General features: G+C 41.8%; 1 protein-coding gene across 1 annotated transcript; it reads left to right on the top strand.

Moving 5' to 3' along the window:
• The first annotated feature begins 1,975 nt into the window (after positions 1–1,975).
• On the top strand, positions 1,976–20,756 carry CDCA7L (cell division cycle associated 7 like). The gene is made up of 10 exons (XM_038126889.1): positions 1,976–2,035; positions 8,759–8,905; positions 12,094–12,225; positions 12,692–13,051; positions 14,771–14,845; positions 15,980–16,162; positions 17,586–17,717; positions 18,516–18,665; positions 19,322–19,458; positions 19,806–20,756. Exons 1-10 carry the CDS (start codon positions 1,976–1,978, stop codon positions 19,834–19,836), a joined length of 1,407 nt encoding a protein of 468 aa, XP_037982817.1. The 3' UTR covers positions 19,837–20,756.
• Positions 20,757–21,579: the final 823 nt, after the last annotated feature.

The following is a 21,579-nucleotide window of genomic DNA, read 5'->3' as shown; positions in this document are numbered from 1 at the left end:
TTACGGGCTTATTTCAACCAGATTACATGTGCAAGTCAATTTCTTGCTGTTCTATTCCAGCTGTCCAGACTAGAGGGCTCGTGGAAGACACGAGACAGAAACCTGGGTGTGAAACATACCCTGAGATCTGATACTGAGATCCCCCAGTTCAGACATAGCCATCAATTCTTCTCCTGTTTTCTCAAATCCCATAAGGAGGATGGCAAAGACACACTTTTATTTTACAGTACTGCAAACACTGAGGTACTTCACTGCTGATCCCAAGAGAGCTCTTTCCCTCTGAGCCACCTGCACAGTCCATCTTTTTGAGAGGGATGATGAACAGCTGGCAATAGCCCCATCAGAGAAGGCGTGAGGGTGCCATGCTGGCAAGATAGAGAATGCTTCTCAGGGAGCCTTTCAAGGGAGAAATACTCAGATGCAAGGATGGGAAAAGGGAAGAGAACTTTACAAAATGTGGTCTGATCAGGGGAGTTAACATAATTTCAACCAGATTGGAAAGTGTACCCTTCTATTATCAAAGCTGCATCAGTTTTCTGCTGAACCTGCTTCACATTACATTGGTCAAGGCAATATTCACAGTGCCAGTGGGACAGGGAGAAACTGAGTACAGACTTCCACCCCACCCAATCAGACAACTTTGGGAGCACATCTCTGCTCAAAGGGTAGGTTTTCCCACTGAAATTACTGGGTAATTATAACACAAAGTACCTAATCTAGTAACAATCCCCTTGATTAAAAATGGACACATAAAACATTGTTAAGTTTTTAATAAAAATTAAACCTCTTAATTGAGCAATACAGGTTTTTCAGAGGAAACTAGAAAAAATATTTTGCCTGGTTTTGTGTTCACCTTTCTTTCTCCTAGCTGCACAGTGGAAAATACATGAAATAGGAACTTGTGTGGAGGAAAAGTGCTTTAAAATTTGATATATTCCCTTTTTTTCCAATTACATTTCTCTGATTGGATTTACTTCCCAGCATTTCTGATATTTTGAAATTTGAACTGTTGACTTGCTGTTTCAAGGAACCAGTTCTGCTTCCCATCCCTTTCACAGTGAGGTTAAAGGCTCTTGACTTGAGAAGCTGGGGAATGCATTTAATGTCCGGTGATGAGGTCACACCTCTAGTCCTGTTTTCAATTTTGGGCTCCTCACTACAAGAAAGATATTGAGGTGCTGGAGAGTGTCCAGAGAAGGGCAGTTGAGCTGGTGAAGGGTCTGGTGAAGGACCTGGAGCACAAGTCTGATGAGGAGCGGCTGAGGGAGCTGGTGTTGTTTATCCTGGAGAAAAGATAGGCTCAGGGGGACACCTTATTATTCTCTACAACTGCCTGAAAGGAGGGTGTAAGGAGACAGGGGTCGGGCTCTTCTCCCAAGGAACAAGCAATAGGACAAGAGGAAATGGCCTGAGATTCTGCCAGGGAAGGTTTTTTCACTTAAAGGAAAGGATGGTCAGGTATTGGAACAGGCTATCCAGAGAAGTGATGGAATCACCATCCCCCAAAGTGCTTAGAAATCATATGGATGTGGCACTTGGGGATGTGGCTTAGTGGTGAACGTGCAGTGCTGAACTAATGACTGGACTTTACGATTTTGATTTGAAAGTAGTATCATCATGCATTCCCCCTCCGCCCCCCCCCATTTTTTTCCCAGAGGTTTTCAAGAAGCTTACACTTCCCGCCTGTATTGCGTAAATAAACATTTTCAGTTACTTGGAGGAAGAAAGCCTATTTCCTTCCAAAGCCTGTCCCTTGCAGACGAATAGCTGCCGCCCAGCGAAAAGCGTGCAGGAAAGAGCGGACGATGCTGGGTACCCAGAGGACTGCACTGGCCCACCCCGAAGCAGGCCACGCGGGGTGCCCCGTCCCTCTACCCGCTTTCCCGCCACTGCCGGGCGGCTCCACCCCGCCACCGCCCCGCGCCCCTCCTCCCTGCTCCTTCCTCCTCCTCATCCCGGGGCGGCGCGGGCAGCCATGGCGCGGCGCGGCCGGCGGCGGCGGCGGGGGGCAGCGGCGGCGGGGACCCGCGGCAAGGTGAGGCGGCCCGCGGGCTGGCGGAGCGGGGCCGGGCGGCGGGGGCAGGGAGCCGGCCCGCAGCCTTCCGCCTGCCCCGGGGCAGCGGCGGCCTTTGTCCGCCGCCCGCGGCGTGAAGGGTCGGAGGAGCTGCCCGCCAGCGCCGGCGAGTGACCGCCAGCGGCGGGGCGGCTCCCCCGGCGCGCCCGCACCGCCCCCGCCGCAGCGCGCCGTCCGGGACACCGGGCGGCCCGCGGTCCCGCCGGGAGCCATCCACGTGGCGCGGCGGCCCCGCGGTTGTAAAAGGCCGGGAATGGGGTAGAATCCGCCCTCTGGGCGGCCCTGAGATACTCAGCAGCGGCGTGGGGCGACTTCAGCTGTGCTGGGACATGTAGCGGCTCTAGTAAAGGCTGGAGTGGATCATTGACAATTATTTAGTTGTGAGCCTGGGGATACCACTTTAGAAATAGCTAATACATATATTTATTTTTAATTTTTGGCCTTTTAAAAATTTTTTCCCCTTTTTCTTTTCTTTTGAAATGCCGCGATGCCGACGCTGGCACATATTTGGGTCGCCTGAGAGGCGTGCTTCGGTCGGCTGTGGTCTGGTCCAAGTCTGGTGGCGCATGCTTGGGTACATCAGGCTGATTGTGTGGTTCAGATCTTGGGAGGTGGTATCGCTGTACAATCATAGAATACTTTGGATTGGAAGTGACCTCATCTTGTCTACCTCCTTGAAGGAGCGTTGCCATCGTGAACTAGATCAGATTGCTCAGAGCCCCATCCAACCTGACCTTGAATGTTTTCAGGGGTGGAGCATCTACCAGCTCTCTAGACAACCTCTTCCAGTGTTTTACCATTCTCCTTATATGTAGTCTAAATTGACTTTCTTTAAGTCGTGGTGAGCTTCCCAGGTAGTGGGAAGGAGCAAGGAGAAATTCAGCATCTCATTCAACTCTTGCTGATGGAAAGTTAGAGCTTTACAGGGGTTTCTGTGGAACTGGAGTGTAATAGAGACACTGGAATATTTATTAGAACCTCTGTCCTCGCAAAGACCTTCCACTTCTGTATGACCTCAGGCCCTCCATTGGTAGTGTGAAGATAAGGGTGCTATAAAACAGTTTGGGATAACCCTGTTTGACTATAGACACAAATGGCACTCGATTCTCACCTCTGGTGCTGTAACACAAGACTTAATGTCTACTAGTTCCCTTTCTGGTACACAGCTAAACGTTGCAAATCATGTTTCTTTCAAGGCTCAGCAAAGGGCAGAAGGACAGTGTCTGTTCTTGGTGCTTTCCTGTTTCTCATCGGTTTATTTTTGTCTGAGCACAACCTTCTGCTGGCTCTGCCTTGTCTTTGTGATACATTGGTGAGCAGTGAGTTCAGTCCTGGCAGGGCCAGAAGGATGTGGTGGTGAGGGTTTCTTTGCCTCTGAAGTCACGTATCGTATCGTCACTGCTGATGGGCAGATTGGCTTGTGAGTACATGCCCCGCTTTGAAAACAATTGCTAAAGACGTCAGCAGTACAAAACTGTTTTGAATTGCAAGACCTACAGTTCCATTTCCTGTCCCGGGGTCTGATTTACCAGGTCCTGGCACAGCAGTTTCAGTACACAGAGCTTGTTAAGGGGGCACTGGCTGTGACTAAGTGTTTGCACCCACAAGGTCTGAACTCAAGTCCTAAACCTGAGCAGACCAGGCACAAAGTGAGAGTGCATGGCAGTATTGTACAAAAGCGTTTTCCTTGAAATACCAGGGCTTGGACACTAATTAGGCATCACCATGGGATGCTCTTGAATTATGCAGAATAAATTCAGAAATAGTTGTTACAAATGTTAGGATTGGTGAGAGATTAGATGGTACAAAGGAAGAAATAGTAGCAGTTGATAGTGTTTGGATTGTGTTCATATGCTGGCATGCTGATACTCACAGTACTACCAGCATTTTTGAAGAGTAGGAAATAGTTTCCAGGAAGGTACTGTCTATGGAAGGTGACATTTTAAATGATTTGCCATGTGATTATGATACTTGGGCATTCCTTATTTTAGGACAAAGTAGCTTTATGGACATTAGCTTATTATCAGTCTAAATAAGGCAATATAGAAACCATATTCGGCTGGCTGTTCTGAAAACAGCAGAATTTACCAAAATTTGATGGAGCAGTAGGTTCATTGGTGTGAAAATTGCCAGAACCTTTTGAAGGGTCACCCTTAAAGTCCCAGGAGTTGTTGCTGAGACAGATTAAGGGCTCAGGCATAATCCATCTTTACTTTAGAATCAAATTATTCCTGCAAAGATCTTAAAAGTGGGTGATGACGGCTCGTTCTATCAGTTGTTCCTTCTTCTTTCAGAACAACTTTCAACACAACAGTGTCTTTCCATCTCCTGCTGCTTATGCCAGGAATACACTTCACTGTCCAGGGGATTTCAGCTTCTTGTGCTTTAGTTATGTTGAGAAGTTCTGGAGGTCATCTGCAATCTTCCTTGCCTTCCTAGATTTTGTTGATGCTGATTGTGTGGTTGACAGTCTTTTTGACTGCATCCAATCTGTGTAATTCTTTTGCACTGCAGTATGGGGCTTTGTATCTCTATGCTTTCCATATCTTTCATACATTTGTATGACACTTAAAATTAAGCTTCCATAGTGCTGTTTGCCTTTGTGACTCCAATGGAAAAACCAGGATCTTGACTTCTGCATAGTTCTGGTTTATTGGTCTGGCACCTATTGACATTCTGTCTGGGCCCCTCTATTCTTGTAGCGCTGCCCACAATTGTCAACCTTGGAGTGCTTCCCTGTTTGGTTGTTCCTTTGAGGTACGAGCCAAGTGCAGTGCCCTTGGGTGGTGTGCCTTAGGCTGGCTTCTGGACTGAACCTGGAACAAGTCAAGAGGCTTTCCAGCATGTACTGAAGGTGTGACTTTGCCCAGGTTTGGTTTGTGTGAGTATCCGCTTGGGATTAAACTTTGGTTATTTCAGTCTGACTGAGTTTGAATGTGACTGAACTTGTGTGTCCTCTGCTTTGAGTAGGAATGCCCATACATTGTGCTAAATTGAATTAAGAGAACCCAGCCCAATTGATTTTTTCCCCATGGTAGGAGCAAAAATAGAGAACTACAGCCTGGCTTTCTCGTGCTGTAGGTTCTCCTGATACATCACCGTTGGAGAAGAATGTGCTAGTGTGACAATTGGCAGGGAAAGTGGTGTGTGCAAATAAGTCTTAAAAAAATAAACATGTAGTCAGTGCTGTAGAAATAACACGCTTCACACCAATTACACTGGTTTGCATGCAGGCAAATGTTCTCTCCTCACAGCCTACCAGGCAGGTTGCATCTTCGGCTTTGGTGTCAGGAAAGTTGCTTTTTCAATGGAAACATGAAAATTCTTCCTGTTGATGTGGATAACAAAACAGCTCACCTCGGGCTTTTGTTTTTTTTCCTTGCCTAAAAAGGTGGAATTCATGGGGATAGTGCTTGGAAAAATGTTCTTGTGACTGTTGATGACCTTGGGTTCTTTACTTTTCAATAGCTCATGTGACTGAAACAGTTTTGACAGCCCTACCAGCCTCTGTCACCCTCTGCCCTTGGTGACAGGCCTGCCAGCCTCCACAGGCACATTCCAGCTGCTCGCCCCTGGTTCTGTGGGAATGGGATCTCCATGCAGCCCAGCACATCCCAGTGTGCTCCCGGGTGTACTGGTGGTATTTTGTCTAATTTAGAGAAGGAAAACATGAGAGATGTGGATATCTTGAGCTTTGGACTACTTCTGCCGAAACACAGGATTTGTTATTCTGGCAGTTGCTGGGTTGTGTGCCATCTGTTATGGAAGGTTTGCTGATGTTTTTGAATAGTGCCTTGTAGGGGTTTTAAACAACTGAGTGTGTTTTATGTGTGAACATAAATTAGTTCAATAGATATAAAACTTCCTACCAGAAATAAGACTGACTTTTTCAGCAGCTGTGAATTATTTCCAGCTTTTAGTAGACTTTTGGTATTTAGCCTTTTTAACAGGTATATTTAAAAGACAGTATTTCTCACACCTGCAGCATTTCAGCAGTCCATTGTGGTCTATTCATGTTGAAATATTTCCCCTGAGCAAGCTTGCAATGTTCATCACATCTCTGCCTTTGTGACTTTTTTAGGGGTTTAGTGGCAAAAAGATCCTCTCCTGGAGTGCCTGTGTTTTACAGGTGTTTTGAATAGATCAACATTTTGACATTTCTGTTCAGACAAATATGTATTTTCTTTCTTGGTGTATAATAATTTGTTGACAAGAGTGGAAATCCTAGGCTCTGATGATGATTGTAAGTCAGTTTCAGAATGTATTTTAATTGAAAGTTGAAGATGGAAATGTCTGTGGCTTCCTTCAGGTCTACACAATAAATGACAGTGAGTGAACCCATCCCATGACAGAGATGTTTGCTGCAAGCTTGTCTTTTATGTCAGTGGACTTTTCTTGGAAATAAATTTGGCTTACAATTTCAGGTGCAGAAATAGTGTTGCTAATCAAGATTCACCATGAGGCTTCCCTTTCTAAACTCCTGGAGTATGTCCACCTTGTACATGTCAGTTGTCTGTTATTAAAGTAACCCTTCTGGTAAAACGGGGACTCATCAGTGACCAAATTGATATTCTTCCAAATCAGGCTATGGGGAGCAAGTCACAAACTAAAAATCCTTGGAGCTCTATAGTAAATTACTTAAATCAGTGCCAGTACCATAGAATTTGGGAATGCAAAAAAAAAAAATTAAGTCTCCTACTGAAAAAGAATTTTTTTGTTGTTGTTCAGAATCAGTAATTACAGCCTCATAATGACTCCTCTGGTGCAGATGCAGAAGCAATACATGAAGAAGAAGAAATCAGGCATACAATAATCACAGCAGTGGCTAACTCAGCTGTACATTAGCACAAGAACTAATGCAGTAGCTCCTGGAAGCAATTTATTCATAGCAGGGAGACTCTCAGCTCCTTGTATGTTTTTCCATTAAAATGCACAATCCTTCATTTTTAGCACTGCTCTGTACTGAGTGAATTCTTTCATTCTTTCACAGCAACAGAAGTGGATTCTGGATGTTCACTGTAGTAGGTAGCAGTGAGGGAATATCCAAAGGTGTTTGGATATGGACGGCATGACTGTAGCAACTGTACTTTGGATCATGCCATTACAGGCCTGAGAGGGTCAGTTTTTCAGAGGTGAATTCTACTCTTGCTCCAGCAACAGTAAGCTGGTTTTGTGTCAGCCTACATCAGCTTTATAAGATCAGAACAAGAATAAAATTAGGCTCATGTTCACCCTTTACTGTAGCTTATTTCAGAGAGTGATGCTTTGGTGAAGATACTGCTTGCTATTTTAATAGAAGTAGAACTTTTTCAGCTACATTACTTTTGGAGAATGAGCCTCCTTTGTGTTACTTGCCTTACCACAAGTAAATTTCGAAAAGAAAATCATCCTTATATGCTCTGTCTGAGCAACCTTGCTTTTCTGTGACAGTGGAAAAGGGCAGTCTGCTCTTAGTTCTGAACCTCATCTCTGAGATGTACTGGTGAATATTCAGGGCTGGAAAACAGCACTTTGAGATGAGGAATTTGCCTCTGATCAGGCAGTCATTGATTTCATGTTCCTGAGAGTTAATGAGAGCGTGGCTTTAGCAAACAGCAGAGAGGCTTGTTTCAGGTTAGAGTGGTGTGCGTGAGGTGGGTGTGTGGTCCAGGGGATGTAGGGGCTGAATGTCTGGATGCTGGTGAGGAATGCAGGCACTTTTCTCCCAGAGCATTTGTGTGATTAGCAGAATGTTTTGCAGGTGATACTTGGATGCGACAAAATGTGTTCTGAAACTTGGCAAAATGCCTTCTTCCTTGGTTTAAGGCTTGATCTGTTCATCCCATCCTTACACACACCAGATCCTAAAGCAGCCCTCATGGGAACTGTCTGAAGGCTTTCCTACTATCCTGGCACATGCAGAACCTTATCCAAAGTGTTTTCTGTGAAGTATATGGCCTAGTGGAATGGTTGGAGGTGGTGTTATGAGTCTTCTAGGCTGGGACTGGACTTGTTGAACTCTGAAGCTGTGACCTTGGTCACCTCAGGAAGGCTGCTGCCTGCCCTTGGCTGTGCTTCCCCCTCTCCTGGTGGGCCACATAATGGGCTTCTAGTAAAGGAGAAATGTTCTTGGTTAGCACATTTTCACTCTCTTAGCAAGTATCACAGGAGAAGCTCTGACAGTACTGACCAAGGAGACATAGTTGAATTGGTTTTGTTTTTGGAGTTAGCTAAGTGTCTGCTAAAATCCTTAATGATACTGTGGGATCTAAAGGTCAGGTTTCTTTGTACTTTAGCATTGTGTTATGTTTGAAGTTGTGTTCCTCACCTCTGAACCATCATTGCTGTGGAAGGGCAGGAGGAGTGGTGGGTTTCCCCATGGGTAAGGGCACCCTGAGCTCCTGCTTGCAAAGATGAGGCACACATTTATTATGTCTCTGAAGTACTTTCCTGTGGAGTTGAACACCCTGTGTATTGCATCCCCTCCCTAATCCCAGATCCTGAGTCTATATTCAGGGATTAAAACAGTCTATACAGAATTTTCCTGGAGTTTAGCTAAATAAGGTACAATTTACAGGTAGCATATTTTGCGTTACAGACTTGTGCTTGCATAGGAATATAAAAATAAGTTGTATGGTTGCAAATTTGAGCTTTCCTGTTAAGTTGGTGTGTGTGACTTGTATTTTCTGTCTTGTTTTGAATCACAAACAGGTACCCAAGGATGTGGCCAACATTTTTAATACCCCCAGTGACAGTGAAGATTTTCCAGGATTCCAAGATGATGCTTCCAAACAGAGCTTCTTGTCAGAGAACAACTGTGCTAGTTTTGATTCCCTGGAGTCTGGAAAAGAGGTAGGAACAGATTGCCATAGTCCAGTTATGCTCTTGGGATGCAGTAATACTCTAAACCTCTGTCAAAACTGTGTGAATTATAAGTCTCACCTTAACCTGTAATTTGCAGTGCCCATATTAAACTTAAATGTAAACAAACTTAGTATTTAGGGTTAAGTGGTTGCTTTTGAAAACTTCATAGTATAAAAAATAAAATGTGTTTCATTGGAAGATGAGTTTAAGTGAAATAGGTAAACGTAGCAAACAGGAAAAAGGGAATTGCCATCCTGGAAAGATGTTGCTGGATATTAAATGGGCATTTGTGAGTATGTAGACTTCAAAGTATTTCTTTCAGAAATATCTCCACACCATCTCTGCATTAAAACTGTGTTTTAATAGTGGTAATCCAGAGAAAGCATCAGCTCCTGTTGTAGTAGTGCAGTCTGCTGGTTCTTTGCTCTCTTGATGAAGTGGCTTAGATCAGCACAATGATTTGATTTTTTTTTTTTCTTTTCTGGTAGCTAGAGATACCAGCTGAATTCACAAGAAAAGAATAGGACTGGTGTGTTGTCTTGAGTGGCAAAAAATATAGTTTTTAGTCTTTTGGAAACATGTAATTACATGCTTGATAGCCATGGGCTAATGTATTGTAAGATACCTTTGTCATTTGTGCTCTTGCAAAGGTCCCTCTGGTTCATTAATAAGATAATTGAATTTTTTTCTTTTATTTTCCTAGTCCATCAGGCCAGCGCCTGGTTAAGAGGTGCTGCTGACAAGGAAGATGATTAGTGTAAGCCAAAGAAAGAGACAGAATAAGGCTTGTTGCAAGTATGTACTGTTTCTCAGCCTTTATAGGCAAGTGACCCCAGGAGAGCGCAGAAACCTTTTGGGAGTAGAGCCACTGTCTGTGCTATGGAGAAAGATAGTGTCTAACATGTAAGAAATGTACTGGGCTCTAAGTTGGTTTGTAATCTTGTTGCTAGACAGCAGTACTGGCAACTTCAGCAAGCCAGGAGATAAGTTGCTCTTGCATTTGTGTTTTTGTGGGGAGCATCAAGAAAGGTGAGCGGGGACAGGTATTGGTGGTGGAGGGGAAACTTTGTGTGGGAGCTTCTGCTTCTGCCTACTTGGGGGCTGCAGACACCTGACTGTACTTTTCCCTCCCTTGATTTCCCAACTTGTGAAATAGAGTTTATGATAATAATCTCTTCTGCAAAGCATCTTAAAATCCTCTGATGAAAAATGCTGTTGAAGAGATATGTAGTTAGTTTAACATGCATTGCTGAGAATCCCAGTGAGACTTGTTCCAGATTTACAGCTGGCACTGCAACCTTCCTTATCATTCCTGTGTTTCCCTTGGGATTAGAATTATTTTAAATCTTGATCAGTATTGAATTTAATTTCTTTACCACTCAATGGTACAATAAAAATACCCTGAGTTCCATCCAACTGCAGCATAATCTGCAGTCCTTGCACATCAGGGCCCTGCATCAGGATGAGCACCATCCTGTGTTAGTGATGCCAAACACCACTATTGCTGCAAAGGGCCATTGGTACTTGTGCAGGAAACAAAAGGGTTTTGGTGAAAAGGGCAAAATGATGGAAAGTTCAGAAAAATTCAGCAGTTCTTGAGAGAGGAGGCAATGTAGCTGCCCTGATGGGGTGGCAAATGGGCTATTAGTGCATCAGGTGTTCCCTTGGATGCTGAGGTGCAAGTAGTGACCTCTGTGCCTGCTTTTCCTCAGGGCTTTCTGCAGTCCTGCTCTGATAATCTCTGCGCTTCTGCCAAGTTCCCACAATTTCTCCCACAATAGGTATCCCCGGTGTGTATTTTACCTGGTGTAGACTGTTCTCATAGATGAACAGCATAGCTGTGGGTGTGTTATTTTTAGTTACTTATAGCTAACAAATAGCAGATTTCCCCCATCAGCCTTCATTGTGGAATTTCATAAAAACACAGAATACATAAAATCTTCAGTTTCCTCCAAAAAATGCAATTTAACTTTAAAGTAACTTCCCTATTGTGTTTGTTCCTTTCTCAAGCAGCTGCACTGCAGCTATCAACAAAAGAATAAAGTAATTTTCCTCAGAGAAAACTCATTACAATTACCCATAATAATTTGTAGATGTTTAAGTGTAAAGAAACAGCATATGCAGTGGCTCCCCCCTCCCATTCCCCTCTAAGTTTTTCCACTCATCTATTGTATCTTTTTTTCACCAGATATTATCTTAAAATAAAGAAATGTGTAATTAAAGTCAGAGAAGGGAGGGAATTGAAAGGAAGAATAAAGATATTTAGCAAATGCATTGTATTAAAGGTAATTTTTGTTTCTTGTGTGGGAGGAAGAAGTAACAGAGGAAAATTGGGGAAACAAACTTATATGTTGCTGACTTTCAAGAGGCAGGTGTGATGTGAACATGGATTATATTCCTACCAAGAACAAGTCTCTCAAGAGATTTGCAGGAACAGGTTGATGAAATGGTTTTCTACTAGTTCTTGTTGGAAGTATGGAAATACATTTCTATTTAGTAAAAGCCTTGTGTTTAATTGGGATGTAACGTACGTATCATGAAGTGTGTTTTAATGAGATCTTCTTACATCCTTGTCTATAGGCTGAAATTGAGCAGCTGTCTACCCTAGAACACATGGGAATGATAAACTGCACCAAAAAGCCAACGAGTTGAGAAGTTGAAAGGTGGAGGGATATTAGTCAAGCTGTTCAAAGCTCTGATCATTTGTGTTGGTATCAGTCAGTTCAGTGATGGTGTAACAGCATGAGGAGCAAACCCCCATCTCTCATTTGTATTTTCTTCTATTCAAGGCCTGTTGAAGGAAATCCATAAAACAGAAGAAAATACGTAAACCAACATGATAATTTACGTACAAGAAAATGGATAGTTTATTTTTATTGGGTAGTAATGAAGAAGGGAAGAGGTGAAGTAGAAAGTTTCCCCCACAAGAAGTAGCTCAGTTAAAGCCCTGTCCTCAAAATGAAGAAAAAAAGTATTGCAAAGTTAAAGCAACTCAATATTGAAACTGAATGTTGTCTTCTTGTTGTTTGTTTCTTTTGACAGGCTTTGCCTGCAAAGTGCTGTCACAGTATGCTATTTAGTTGGCACTGCTTTGACCCTCAAAGCCTGTTTATTGTGGCTGTGTGAATACTCTGTGTCTGACTGCCTCTCACAGCTACTGAGTGGTGTTTTTGCAGGAGCTCCAGTTTCAGTCCAGATACCTCACTGAAGAGCTGCGGAGGATTTTCACTGAGGACACTGACTCTGAAACAGAAGTGTTTGAGGGCTTCGCTTCAAACGAGGTGCATGTGAACAAGAAAGAAATTCTGGTAAAGGCAGTCACACCTACATGTGAATGTATTGGTTGACTTATTTTTTTTTTCCTGTCTCTTCTGTGTAAACTTCATATTGTTGTAGGAATTTTTCTGATACACTATGGTGCTCTTTTTTCATGCTGAATTGAAACATGTTATCCTAAAAGAGAGAAAGAGCACTTTATTTAATGTAGCATCACATATTAGAAATGAGAACTACTTCCACTGCTTGTGGATTGTACTGGGCAAGATTGTTGCTCTGGAGACAGCCATGTCTGTGTCCCAGACAATACTGATATGAAGATGTTTTGTTGATCTCTGCACAGGCAAAAGTTGCATACTGTGAACTTGTAAAAAGATGTTAATTTAGGTGAATTTATGGTGGTGCCTTTGGGTGGAAAGACTGCTGTCTAGAACTAGTGATTTAAAAATTAATTCTCTTGTGTCAGAGAATGTAACATGGGATTTTCCTTACCTCTAGACAGTGGAATCAGATGCGAGTGATGAAGAACATGATAATTTGTTGGGTAATGAGAAAGAAGAGGAGGAAGAGATGAAGAAGAAGGTTTCCCCCAAGAGAAGAAGCTTTGGCCTTCGTGTTGCTTTACAGTTTCCCACCAGGAAGTCATCTGAGAAAAAAGTGCCTGAACAGGCTTTGTCTGATTTACCTCTAAAGGACAGTGAATCCCTCACACCTCTTTCAAAAGAAATAAGCCTCAAGCGGTCAGACAAAGTAGAGGGCTCTGCTTCAGAGTCTGAAGAAGACATTAAAGAAACACAGGAGGAAAGTTCCAGTGCACTGCTTAAGAGAGCCATAAATATTAAAGAAAATAAAGCCATGGTAAGACTTAAGAGCAGTATTTTGTTCTCTGACATTTACATCCAATTACTTAGCTTTACCATACTTGAATTTTAGGGTCCCTGCTGGTGCTGTGCTGTAACTTTGGGAAAATCTTATGGTGATTTTTTCTACCTGGGAAAACCCTGGAGGACCCTCAGCACTCAGACATTTAACCCTAAAATAACCTCAAAGTAGGGGCTAGCCTGGTCAAGTTAAAAACCAGAGTAGAACTAAGAATTTTTAATGTGGATATGAACAAGTTATATATGACCAAGTTTTGCAGCCTTCAAAACATGTCAGAAAACCAGCTGGTCCTTTTAGGTGTTGTAAGATGTTATTTTCACAATAGTGTTTGTACTTTTTGTTTGTGTGTGACAGATCTGCTGCAGTTACTGATTGAAAAGCCAGCTAAAAACTGCTGAGGATGATAAATGTAATTTTTCAGCTGTGTGGGATGTGATTTTTACAGTATTGCTTTACTATTTAACTGCTGAACGTGTGTGTATGTGTGTGTGTGTAGGTGTGGGAAAGAGCAACTGATCATTTACTAATGTTTTTTCCTCTATTATCCAACATGCCACCAGCTCTCTTTAATTATCATGCTGCTATGTAATCCAGACTGATGTTCAGTCTTTAGTAGCTCCTTCAGTTTTACTGTGTTTCAGGGAAAGTTGCAGCTTCCAAGCAGTGTAGGGGCTCAAGCAATACCTCTTGGTGTGGGCCTGCAGCTTCTGTGTAAAAACTTGCTTCAGCTTTGTACCTGCACTTCTAATCTGTCATGTGTTCCCACTGCTGTTGCGTTGGTCTTGCTGCTCCTTGATCCTTCTCACCTTCCACTCTTCCTTGCAGTTCAACCACTGTGAAATTCACTGACATCCTAGGAGCAGTACTGTAATGGCATTAAATAGCTCTTAATAAATGCCACACTGAAGTATTTACTGTGAAATACTGTATTCAGCTTTTAATGTCTTGGTGGCTGTGGCAATCTCAGAGAGCCAGCAGCTTGGCTCATCCCCACTTCCAGTGGCTTTTCAGAAGTTAGTCTCATTCTGGAATTCCAGAACAGTTCAGTGCTTTTTTTTTGTACCTATCAGCCACTGCTTCTGTGGAAATGTACTTCCAAGGCATCTTGTGCACGGTGCAAGAAATCATCATCCTGCTGAAAGTACTTCTGATGCTGTACATGATCAGAACATGCATGCATTGGGGAACTGCCAGTGGGGCTTAGTTGCTCTCTAACTTTGTCATGAGTGTGTACCCAGTGTCTGCACTGCTTAAGGACATGCTGAGCCCTCTGGCAAAGAGCACAGATATATCTGCAGTCAGTAAAAGCTCACTGGGAACATCTTACTGTCTTCTGGCACCCTGTCTTTTTTTTCTCCCTCCTATCATATGAACTTAATTCTTGTTATCAATCATTTCCGTATTGTAGTGCATTTCTTTGGTGCTGTTTTGACAAGGTACTATGTAAATCTGGCTAGTTTTAATTCCCAGTAAGAATCAGTAGGAGTTATGAAGTTAGTATCATTGGCAGAGTTTTTGCTCATGGCAGAATAAATAAACCCCATTTACGAGCCCCACTTTATTTCAGTGCTTCCATAAAGGTTCCTTGCACATGTTTAGCTGTAATTTGAAGTGCATGTGAAGAATGGATGGTAGGTGGTGTTGCTTGTTTTGTAAGTTGCAGTGAGTTTTCAATGTGACATCACTTGATTCCAGCTTGCCCAGCTGCTGGCAGAACTGAATTCCATACCGGACCTGTTCCCAGTGAAAACGCCCTCCTCAACTCCTTCAGTAAGTTCTCAGTACTGGTTGGTGATGACAGTAATTTTTGTTAGACTTAGGATTAATGTGTGTTATCAGAAACTTTCGGCAAGTTTGTTCTGGTTTTCTTTTCTTGGTCAATTCATTTGTATAAATTTGCTTTTTGTTGGGAAGTGCCAGAGATTATGTCAGGAAATGGAAATTTATAAGATAATTTATGAAGAAATACAAAGACCGAGATGAGATGCTGCTTTATAATTTTTGCTCCAGAAATACTGTTTGAGATCTTAGACAAATGTCTGTGTATGTGGGAATAAGGAAGAGTACTTGCTTTCCTTTGGGTTTAGATTCTGTTAATTTCCCTCTTGTAGGCTTTTCTTCTAAAATCCATGCTTCCCAGTAGAGCTGTGCTCATGAAATTGAACCATTCAACACAAACAGAAATGATACAGTAGTTATTTCAATTGACTTTTCTCAGCTTTAAGCAGAGGAGTGTCAACCCTTCTTTCTCTGTAAAGTAGCCTTTTCCCATGTATATTATAAACTGAAAAGATTTGAGGAAATTTTGAAGGGCCATGTCTTAGGGAGATGTCCATGCAGGGTAGATGTCCATGTGGGACTTCTGTTGCATGAATTCAATCACACAATAATTGGGAGGTGTGACAGTGTGAAGAGGGTATCTTGCACCTCCCAAGAATCTCCAAAATTAGGAATCTTGAACTAAAGGAAGCAGCTTCTTAATACCCTTTCAGTTTAAAAAGTTTAAAAGAAAATTAACGAGAATTCAGCTTGTTCCTCGAACTGTGTATTCCTCAGCATTCCTCGATTGTGTTTTCAGATTGTGGGAAAATCTGAATATTTAGCTACCAAAGAGCAGTGAGAACTAGCTTCCACTCTAATATGCCCTGTGTTAAATTTTGGTATAGTTCTGTGATATTAACTGGAATGGAATTTGATGTTAAGGTGTGATTTTTTAAAAGTAGCAAAAAGGTGTAGTGTGTAGGGAGTATATTTGGTGACGGGCTTAACAGATAAGGAGTAGGAGAACAGTAGATCAATTCATGATAGTGCAAGTGTGGTACAGACATTTTCAGGTTGTTTCCAGTGTTTAACACTACAAACATAACTGAAAAGACAGTTACTGGAATTTTCTTCTCTTTATAGAAACAGAAGAAAACCCCAAGGAGGGCGTTCTCTGAAGGCCAGATAACACGCCGAATGAACCCAACCAGAACTGCTCGTCCACCAGAAAAATTTGCCTTGGAAAAATTTACTGTGTCAGCTGTCAAATTTGCAGAACACATCTGTAGCTACAGACAACAAAACCTCTTGAAGAGACTCAGTGTGGTATTTGCCAGATTTTGATATCTCCAGTAGTCAGGAACTAGGAAACATTTAAATTGTTGGCCAGCACTTAGACAAGACATCACATCCTATACAAAGTTATTGAAAATCTTTGGTTGGGATTAGCTACAGAAGAAGTTATTTCCGGGCCTTTCTGTCTCATCTTTCACCTGTTAAGTGGGCTCTATTTGTGACCAGTGTTACTCAGTCATAACAATGCAGTTAACTTCTGGTCTGTTATTAATTCTTCATCTGAAAATTACTAGAGCCTGTAATGTACAAAACCTTGGAGTGCCAAGGCAGTGGGGTGGTGGAGTGGCAAAGCAGATCTTCTCTGTTACCAGACTCAGGAAAAAAAAAGGCAAAAATCCTTCTCTGGAAATAGCAGAAGGAAGATGTGAGTTATATGGCTGAACTGAGAACAAATTAAGGGAATCTGCACCAGCAGACTGTTAATGTACAGGCTAGTAATTGAAAAGTTGCAGATTTACTCTTTCCTATTTTTAAAAATATGGTTTTTTCCTCATCTAGCCTATGGTGGTCCTTTGTCTTGCTTATATTTTCTGTATAGCCCTTATGAGGAAGACCTTTAAGTTTGAATCCTTACAGGCTAGATCCCAGTTCTGCTTGTAGGAGCAAGTGCTGGGCATAGTTAAAGCATTATAGAAGGAACTTGGCTATTAGAGGAAGAGGAGTAGCACCAAATGAGAACCTGGGGTAGTAAATGATTGTTTTGGATAGGACAGAACTGATCTAGAGTGAAGGACAAATGAGGTCTTTAGAGACAGATATGGGGAAGGCTGAGAATCTGATGAGATTTGTCCATGAATAGGGATCAAAGAGAATGATTATTTAAAAGGGAAAAAACATCACTTAATGGTGAGTGGAGTACTCTCTTCCAAATAACAGGTTAATAAGAAAGGGCTGGGATTGACAGGACTAACCTAAAACTTCAGTAGAGTTTTTTTTTTTTTGCCAGACATTAGAGATTGTCATTGGAGAAAGCAACTAGAGAACATACAAGGAGATTGAAGGAGGAAAGCATGTGAAGGCAGATGATCACAGTTCTGGATTTTGAGAGGGAAGAAATGAAGTATGAAAAGTTACAGTGGAGGAGGAGAGGGAATGCAAAGAAAAGTTAGCAGTAAAACATGTCAAGGATTTGTGCAAATAGAAGTAGTAATGATGGAAAGGAATTAAATAAAATGAATAAAAAGTGTAGTAGAGAAAAGATTATGGAAGAGAGGGAGAGAAAGAGGCAGGGATGATTTGGAAACTATTCCCTGTTCTTCCACTGGTGCATGAGCCTGTAGTTTGCCAGCTGTGGACTGCATACTCATTGTAAATGAAGGAATTTGTCTCCAAGTGTGGTGACAGAGGCTTCATGACATCAGACAAAAGGTATTGAGATGAGTTTGTTTAGCAGGGGGATTGTGGAGTACGCAAAAGACGGAGATCATCCAAGTACTCCACTCATCGCCCGGTAGAAGACATAACTGAGGAGGACTTGGACAACATTGCAATCACTGTTAGAGACAAAATCTATGACAAAGTTCTTGTAAGTGGTTGCTATATTCTTCAGTGTGTCTGTGTGCTTGAAATGAAAAGTCTCTCACTTTTTCACTGGTGTTTGCTAAAAGGTGTCCTTTCCTGAGGCTCTGGGGAGTTCAGCTCATCATTATTGTCACACAAGTACAGCTTTGAAAGCTTTGCCAGACTTCTCTGGGCTTGGCTGTGGTGGTTGATACTCCCCACTGGTTTTTTGCCCCTGAAAAGTGTTTTTGTGCCACAGAGCTATTAAGTCAAGTTTGCTATAGCTATTACTTGCCACTGGTAAGAGTTGGCATCCTTTTTCTCTCTCTCACTAATAAAAATGTTGTATTGTACCATTAAATAAATAATAGTGATCCCTGCTGTTCTTTGTACCTCTGGAAATGGCATTTCTGTACAGGCTGTGTAGTGTTCTTAATGAAACTCCTCCTTCCTTGCTTTCACTGGATTTAGCTATTATTGATTATCATAAAGATCATCTTACCATGTATGTCAGGCTTCATGGTATTGGCAAGGATGAGTCACAAGATCATTTTCTCAATAGTTTTAGGTTTTTCCAAGACATAAGAAAGAACTGTGATTATGAGCTTCACGTAATTTGAGACTTCCAATGCAACTGAAACTGGCACTGTCTCTGTAAAATTCCTAGCATCGTTATATGATTTGTCATAGTAACAGAACTTGCTTTTCATTGTTTAATTTGACTTTGGTTCGAAGTTTGTGCTTATTATTATTAGGAAAGCTCATCAATGGGCATTTAAGATGTCCTTCATACAAATGTTTTTCTCTTCCATTCCACCTTTAGGGTAGTACTTGCCACCAGTGTCGACAGAAGACAACTGATACAAAGACAATCTGCCGCAAGCAGGGCTGTGGAGGAGTCAGGGGGCAGTTCTGTGGACCCTGTCTTCGAAATCGATACGGTGAAGATGTGAAGTCAGCTCTGCTTGATCCAGTAAGTATCATTCTGGAACCTGGAATGAAAATGTAATGAATTTTGTTAGTAATCTGTGATGGTAAGAATGCGCTCATGGTAACGGTGTTCAAATTTTTTGCCAAGAGCAGATCTGTAGTACTAACTAATGGCTATGATGGGCTAGCCCAATGTGGCAGTGGTTTCTCTATTAGAACCTATGCCCTATGCTTTTATGTGCAGTTGCTGGGCAGCTTGGGGGTGCCTGACTTCATGTACCAGCTGGTTAATTCAGTCCCAGGAATTGTCCTGTACCAGCAGGAAGAGAGAGGCAAAGGAACTTGTCACAGTGGGCACCCATCTCTTTCTAGGGAGTTGACTACAGTCACCCTAGCATGGAATGCATGTCAGGCATTACAGATGACTTCAGTCTATTTGAAAATCAATAGTGAGCACATCAGAGAACCTGAGGCTTCAGAGTAAGAAGTATTCAAGCACTTAATAATTTTTCTAATCCTGCAGAATTTGGAAAATGTTAATAAGGTTGGCTGGCTGGCTGATAGGGGCTTATAAAACCTTGCCCTGAAAAATCACATGATGGGGAAGCCATGCTCATGTTTCTATGAGCAACAGGAAGGCCAGTATGACATTTTTCATAACTTGCTTTTCCCCCGCCTCCCACACTCACGCCCCTGCAGGCCTGGATCTGTCCTCCTTGTCGCGGCGTGTGCAACTGCAGCTACTGCCGCCGGCGGGACGGGCGCTGTGCCACCGGCATGCTCATCCACCTGGCCAAGTTCTATGGCTACAACAATGTCAAGGAGTACCTGGAAAGGTGAGAGTTCTGCCCTCTGGTCGTTCCTTTTTAAACTGTTATAGGCCTTTAAATAACATTTGACTTCTTGTGCCCTGGGGCAAATCCTGCACCTATGCAAAAGAAGTTTATTGGATTTCAGATGTTTTCCTTGGCTGAAATCAGCTTATTTGAAGTGATGTATATTGTCTGTGTAAACAACAAATTTGATTAAAAAATTGAAAGACTTCTGCCTATTTTGAAATCCCTGTTGGTTGGCTGAAATGTATAGAAGTGCTGTTTTGGAAGTTATCATCTTCGGCAATGGAAATTTATGGGGGAGCTGAGTTTCCTAAAAAGCACTAACACTGTTTTCTTGTATCTTCTAGTTTACAGAAACAACTGGCGGATGACAATTGAGAGCACTGAACTCAAGCCGTGCCTGAAACTGGTTAATATGTTAACAGTTTGACTTCAGAAGTTTATTACTATGTTTTACATAAAATAGAATTGTAGTATATAGTATATTCATTTCTGTATTGGAAACTTTTTGATTGATAAGGTCTTATGCAAAAGATCTCTCAGGAAAATGTTTTGGTAGAGAAATCTACATGCACAGACCTATATGTTAAGTGAAATGGCACTCTTGAACCTTGGGTGGTTAATTTTTAATAGGCCTACACAACCACATGATGGAGAGCTTGGTCAAAATGAGCAATATTTTTATTTATATAATTGTGCAAGTTTGCAGAAAGGGTGTTTAACAGCTACCTTCAAAGCATCCCGTCTTCAAAGAAACAAAACACCCTTGTCTACCAGCTTGACCATAAAGATCCTTTTTTCCAGCTCTGCTTTCTAAACCTGTTTCACCACCTGTAGTTTATAGAACTTGTCCTTGCAAAGAAGGAAAAGTTACTTTCATCTGAATGCCATTATATTCCAGCCAAAGGTGATGCAATCGACCAGTGCGAGGATGGTTTTTGAAAATTTTATTCCAAAGTGCAATTATTCACCAAAACATGAAAGTAGAAGAGTGTTTGAAAAGAATTTAAAAATATCCCAATTAAAAAAAATCCAACAAAACTTCTCACCAGCAGTTTTTGTGTAATGTACCTGCTGCCTGAAGCATCTACCCACCTGTTGTAACTAGTCTATATCAGAGTTCAGGGTTAAATTTTTTTACTTACAGTTCATACTTAGTTATTTTTCATTTGTGCAACCAGGCTTTCAGACAAATTCATTTAAATGCAAGATATTTGTATTGCATGTTAAAGTATGTTAAAATCTTGTAATATACACATTTCTTTTTATGTAGAGAGAATAAAGACTGTTCTAAAGAAGAATATTTTGTAATTCAAACTACACTCTGATGCTGATGTTTCCCGTTTGCTTTCCCATAGCAAGTGTAATGGTGCTTGGAGATCAATAATCATTCTCTGGAGAAACACATGAACACAACATTGACGGATGAGGAAATAACAACATAGACTACAGAAGTGTTACATTAAGGATTGTGTTTTTGTGAGACAAAAACACAATCCTTAATGTAACACTTATGCTCTAGCTTTTGCTCTAGCTGACTGTGAAAAATCTCTGTTTTTACTATCAGGCAGACTGAGAAAGCAGCATGTTCTATTGAAAGCTTAGTATGAAACTGCCAGGAGTGAAGCTATTCCTGCCAGAACCCATTTACCTGACTTCCCAATTTTCAGCTTGAAAGTCAAAACACAAGTTGTCTTCCTGCTTTTGCTTTTATAAGCTGGACATTCATAAACATTATTGGTTTCTCTTTAATCACTGGAATAGCCTTTAAAAAAAATGTCTGGCATTGCTGAAGTCAGCTCCTGAACCATGTGTCTGCTCCTGGCCCCACTGTCCTGTGTGGTGCCTGCACTAATAATAGCACCTGCTTTACATGCTGTTCTGTAGTGCAAGACCAGAATAATTTGTGCTTTTAAACAGTTGCTAAATAGTTAAGGCTACATTTGAACATACAGATGTAGTGTAGACTTTAGATTTGGTTGATTTAGATTTAGATTTTGTTGGCCTGCTGTACATAATCTCTTTGTTGGAATGCAGAGATGAGTCCATAGCATCTGTCTGGACTGTACTTGTGGATTCATTAACATGCCCTTTTACTAAAAGCAGAGACTGTAGTGATAG

This window comes from Motacilla alba, chromosome 2 (assembly GCF_015832195.1).
Source record: "Motacilla alba alba isolate MOTALB_02 chromosome 2, Motacilla_alba_V1.0_pri, whole genome shotgun sequence".
Lineage (NCBI taxonomy): Eukaryota > Metazoa > Chordata > Aves > Passeriformes > Motacillidae > Motacilla > Motacilla alba.
Note: the sequence above shows the minus strand (reverse complement) of the source record. Positions and strands in the feature narration are given on the sequence as shown.

Excerpts from the sequence above, each read along its gene's own strand:
- CDCA7L (XM_038126889.1), top strand. The coding sequence starts at position 1,976 with ATGGCGCGGCGCGGCCGGCGGCGGCGGCGGGGGGCAGCGGCGGCGGGG. Across the intron at positions 2,036-8,758 it reads CGGCGGGGACCCGCGGCAAG|AAACAGGTACCCAAGGATGT; the intron begins GTGAGGCGGCCC and ends GTTTTGAATCAC. Across the intron at positions 13,052-14,770 it reads TTAAAGAAAATAAAGCCATG|CTTGCCCAGCTGCTGGCAGA; the intron begins GTAAGACTTAAG and ends ACTTGATTCCAG.